Genomic DNA, 4,218 nt, shown 5'->3' on the forward strand with positions numbered 1-4,218 from the left:
TCCACGCATTCTCTCGCGACAGTCGCGCGAGTTCCTCGCGATGAAGAAGAGAACGTCATCGATTAATGCGAGAAAAATCGCGGTATTCTCGATCGGTAAGAAAAATATCTGTCTTCTCGAAGCGCTGTGTTATTCAAAACAAAAAACAAAAATCAGCGCGCCTCTTTCTTACGCTGGGCAGACGAAAAATTCATTCGTTGTATCTGTGAGTACGTTTTCAATACTCTCAAGGGTAACGTTCCGCTCGAACGCAGTGAAAAAAATCGTCTAAGCAGATATAAAACAACTTTGCGTCACTTAGCGAGAAAACGTGATGGTAATTGGAAAAGTAAAAAGCTATTACTACAGCGAGGCGGATTTTTACCGTATCTTATCGGACCTATACTATCCTTCCTATTTTTAAAAATTATCGGAGGGTAGTTCGAGAGAAAAGAAGAAATCGAATTATGGAAAGGGCAAAGAAGATGGTCTTAATTTCCACGGATAATCTCGAAAGAATGCAGCAACGGTTCCAACAACAACAACAACATCCGGTAATAGACACGACGGAAAACGTCGCACGACAGAATTTGAAGATGATACAGGGAGAAAATTTAAATTCCGTACAAACACACGGTACGCCTTTATCATGACTCGATTCAGATATGAGCAGGATTCTTAATTCACCCACTCCGCGCGATGTAAGCGAGAAATGGAAATTGTATAAGGAAGTACTTTGGCGATATCTTCATTTTGATAAAACGCAAAAGGAAGATTCGATGCGTAACGCCACCGATGAGAACAATTCAGATGCGCGGGAGGGAGACGTGGCCGAACAGGCACGCGAATCATCAAGCAAATCTCCTCATCTCGAAGAGTACGTAAGTAATACAGTACGGGCCGAGTCTTTGCGTAGGTGCGAGCGGCAAAGCATCGAAAAAATATTAGAAAATGTGCCGAAAAGTTTTCGTGCCAAGGCACGTTTACTTTTGAAACATTTGATTGATAAAGCAGTACCCGCGAGAATTACTTGGAACGAAGAAGGAATCGTGACTATCGAGGGTAAGAGATTCGTATAAAAGATTCGAATATCACGGAACTGATAAACGATACGATGCGCGAAAGAAAAACCGTGAAAGCAATAGGAAGAGGTCAGTTTGCACGATTATTGCGTACGACGAACACCCCGGCTGTACTCGTAAGAAATAAGGAATTGTTAGCAACCATATTTGTCAAGATATTATCACCACCACGAGCGAGTTCCACCCCGAAAATACCAAGAAAACTTTCAACGACGACGATGACGACGACCACGACGACGACGGGGACGAGGAGGGTACGACGCATGAGAAAGGGAAAAAACGCAAGACCGAAGAAGTAGAGCGAGCGAAGTGCGCGTTGTTTCTTTCGCCGCGTTTTCGTTTAAAAACGTTATTCCTATAACCCTTCATGAAAGATTCTCGACAGGCAAGAAAGAGACGCTTACTCGATTGGAGTGAATTGAAATGACCAGGCTTGAAAATTTGTATTACGATCCAGCGCACTATGCGGGGTATTCGGCAACGGATAACTTGGCGCATGCCGCTAAACCAAATTTCTCTCGTAAAGAAGTAGCTCGCTGGCTCGAATCGCAAGACGCGTACACACTGCACCGCCTCTCGAGGCGAAAATTTCCACGATTACGTTACAACGTGACGAATATCGACGATCTGTGGGAGGCCGATTTGATCGAACTCCGTAGTCTCAAGAGTTATAACGACGGATTTTCTTATCTGCTCGTGATTATCGACGTACTTAGCAAATTCGTCTGGGTGGAACCGCTGCGGGATAAAACGAGTAATTGCGTGACAAGAGGCTTCCAAAACATTCTCTCGAGAAGCGATGGACGAGCGCCCGTGTACTTACAAACCGACAAGGGTAAAGAATTTATCGCACGCCCGCTGCAAGATTTTCTGAAAGAAAGAGGCATACGTTATCGCGTAGCTCGCAATCCAGATATCAAAGCCGCTGTCGTTGAACGCTTCAATAGAACGTTGAAGGAGCGAATGTGGCGCTATTTTACGCATAAAAACACACGGCGTTACATCGATGTGTTGCAAGATATCGTGCGCGCTTACAATTACACCCGTCATTCGTCCATCAGGATGCAACCGACGACCGTTACGAGAGAAAATGACTGCATCGCACGTGAAAATATGGAGCGATGTAGAGGCGAGAGAGAGAAGGGGGCGTCGAAAGTAGTAGAACAAAAGGCTAAATTCGATGTTAACGATCTCGTACGCGTCAGTAGAGCGAAAGCCACTTTCGAGAAAGGATACGAAGCGCGGTGGAGCGAGGAAATATTTCGAGTTTGTCGCGTCCTCCATTGGCGAAAACTCCGCGTGTACGAATTGTGCGATTTATTGGGTGAACACATCGATGGGATTTTTTATGAACAAGAATTAGCATGGGTCAATAAAAACTTAGCGGAAGAAGAGTTTATCGTCGAGCGCGTGATAAAGAGCAAAGGACGCGGTGCTAATAAACAGGTGCTAATTAACTGGCAAGGATATCCCAACAAATTCGACAGTTGGATCCCCGCTTCGAGTTTAACTTTTCTCCAAGATGGAGGAGGAGCAATTTTTCATGGTTCTTCCGAGCGATAGCAGTAAGAAGTATTTTCCGGGAAATACAACCTCTTCTTTCACCACACAATTATCCCATAGTGTACATTTATTCGGAGAATGGGAAGTCGCGCTTAGCGAGATTCAATTTCCCTCCAGTCTCTTCCACGTACGTCGAGGAGATAATAAGGTTAGATTTGTCGATTTGAAGAACGAAAATGATGAGAAAAATGCTGATAAGTTTACGGTGAAAGAATTGCACTTACAAGCAGGGGTTTATGAAAATACAGAGGAACTTATCTACGCGATTACTAAAAAGTGCAGACGCGCCGATTCGCATTTTACTTTCGAACTACAAAAAGGCTCAGGTGGTAATATCTGTATAAGCATCGAATGTGACGACAACTGTACTCTCGTTCATTATATAAATCTGCCGGCTAATATTTTTCAAATATTGAAGATCAACACCAATGATACCGGCACAATTTACCGTCACAAATTACCTGATTTCAGCGAATTAACACCGTTTTTGAAACTCGGTTATACCATCGGTGTTGGACGCACAGTATCTTTCTGGACTGTAGAACCCTGTAGCCTATGGCATGGTATCTCTGATAAAATGTACGTTTATTGCGACATTTGCGAGCCTTACATAACCGGCGATACGCGGAGTCCGCTTCTTCGAATCGTTTCAATCGATACACCCGGCTGTAATTACACGTACGGGACGAATCTGGTAAAATATTTCCCCACTCTGCAATATACTCCATTGCGTCAAACGAAATTCCGTAAAATTGAAATAGATATAAAAGATCATCGTGGAGAAAAAATACCATTCGAATCCGGAACGCTGATAGCGACATTACACTTTAGACGTGTCCGTTAATTATCATTTGCGCTGGAAAGTCTCGGAGCTTTGAGAAAAAACTAATCACCCTATGGAATACGACGAGTATTACGAAAGGCAGAACGGTGGAGGTAGGGGAGGAGGAATTCCGCGAATTTTCGTCGGTTCACCCTATCAACGTGGCCACGGAATCGGGAGTTTCCTCGGAGGATTATTTAGAAGGGCACTTCCTTATCTAAGCAGGGGAATACGTGCACTCGGGAAAGAAGCTTTACGCGCCGGAATTGGTGTGATAGAGGATGTTGAAAACAATACTCCGTTCAAGGAAGCTCTCAAAACGCGACTCAAGAAATCGGGTAGAAATCTCAAGAGAAAAGCCAGAGAAAATATAAGCGAATTAATGAAGGGATCGGGATATAAAACATCCGCAAAAATGCGCGTGGCTCAGTTTCCCTTTGGAGGGCACGACGCACGCACCGGTAAATCCGGGAGAAGCCCTGTTCGTAAACGTAGACGAGTCAGCAAAAAAAAGAAATCGACGAAAATCGGTGTGAAAAAACCGAATAAAAAATCATCGAAAAGGAAAGCAGCGGCGAAAAAAACTAAAAAACGGACGAAACATCGACGAAATAGCGGGAAAAAGCGCACCGTATCCGATATATCCGCTTAACTGACGCGAGTGTGAATCGTAAGTTTGAGAAATATGTCTTTTCTCCATACTCACTCGAGCGAGTGTTTAAAGAGTGAGCTCGATCTTTTCAGTTTACCACCTACTCAAACGAGTATCGA

At 44.0% G+C, this 4,218-nt stretch overlaps 1 protein-coding gene across 1 annotated transcript; it reads left to right on the plus strand.

The window, feature by feature from the left end:
• Positions 1-1,292: 1,292 nt before the first annotated feature.
• Positions 1,293-3,964, plus strand: LOC148934644 (uncharacterized). The gene has a single exon (XM_089084490.1). It carries the CDS (start codon positions 2,584-2,586, stop codon positions 3,466-3,468), a length of 885 nt encoding a protein of 294 aa, XP_088940616.1. The 5' UTR covers positions 1,293-2,583; the 3' UTR covers positions 3,469-3,964.
• Positions 3,965-4,218: the final 254 nt, after the last annotated feature.

Source organism: Pogonomyrmex barbatus, unplaced genomic scaffold (assembly GCF_055798465.1).
Source record: "Pogonomyrmex barbatus isolate J1 unplaced genomic scaffold, ASM5579846v1 scaffold9, whole genome shotgun sequence".
Lineage (NCBI taxonomy): Eukaryota > Metazoa > Arthropoda > Insecta > Hymenoptera > Formicidae > Pogonomyrmex > Pogonomyrmex barbatus.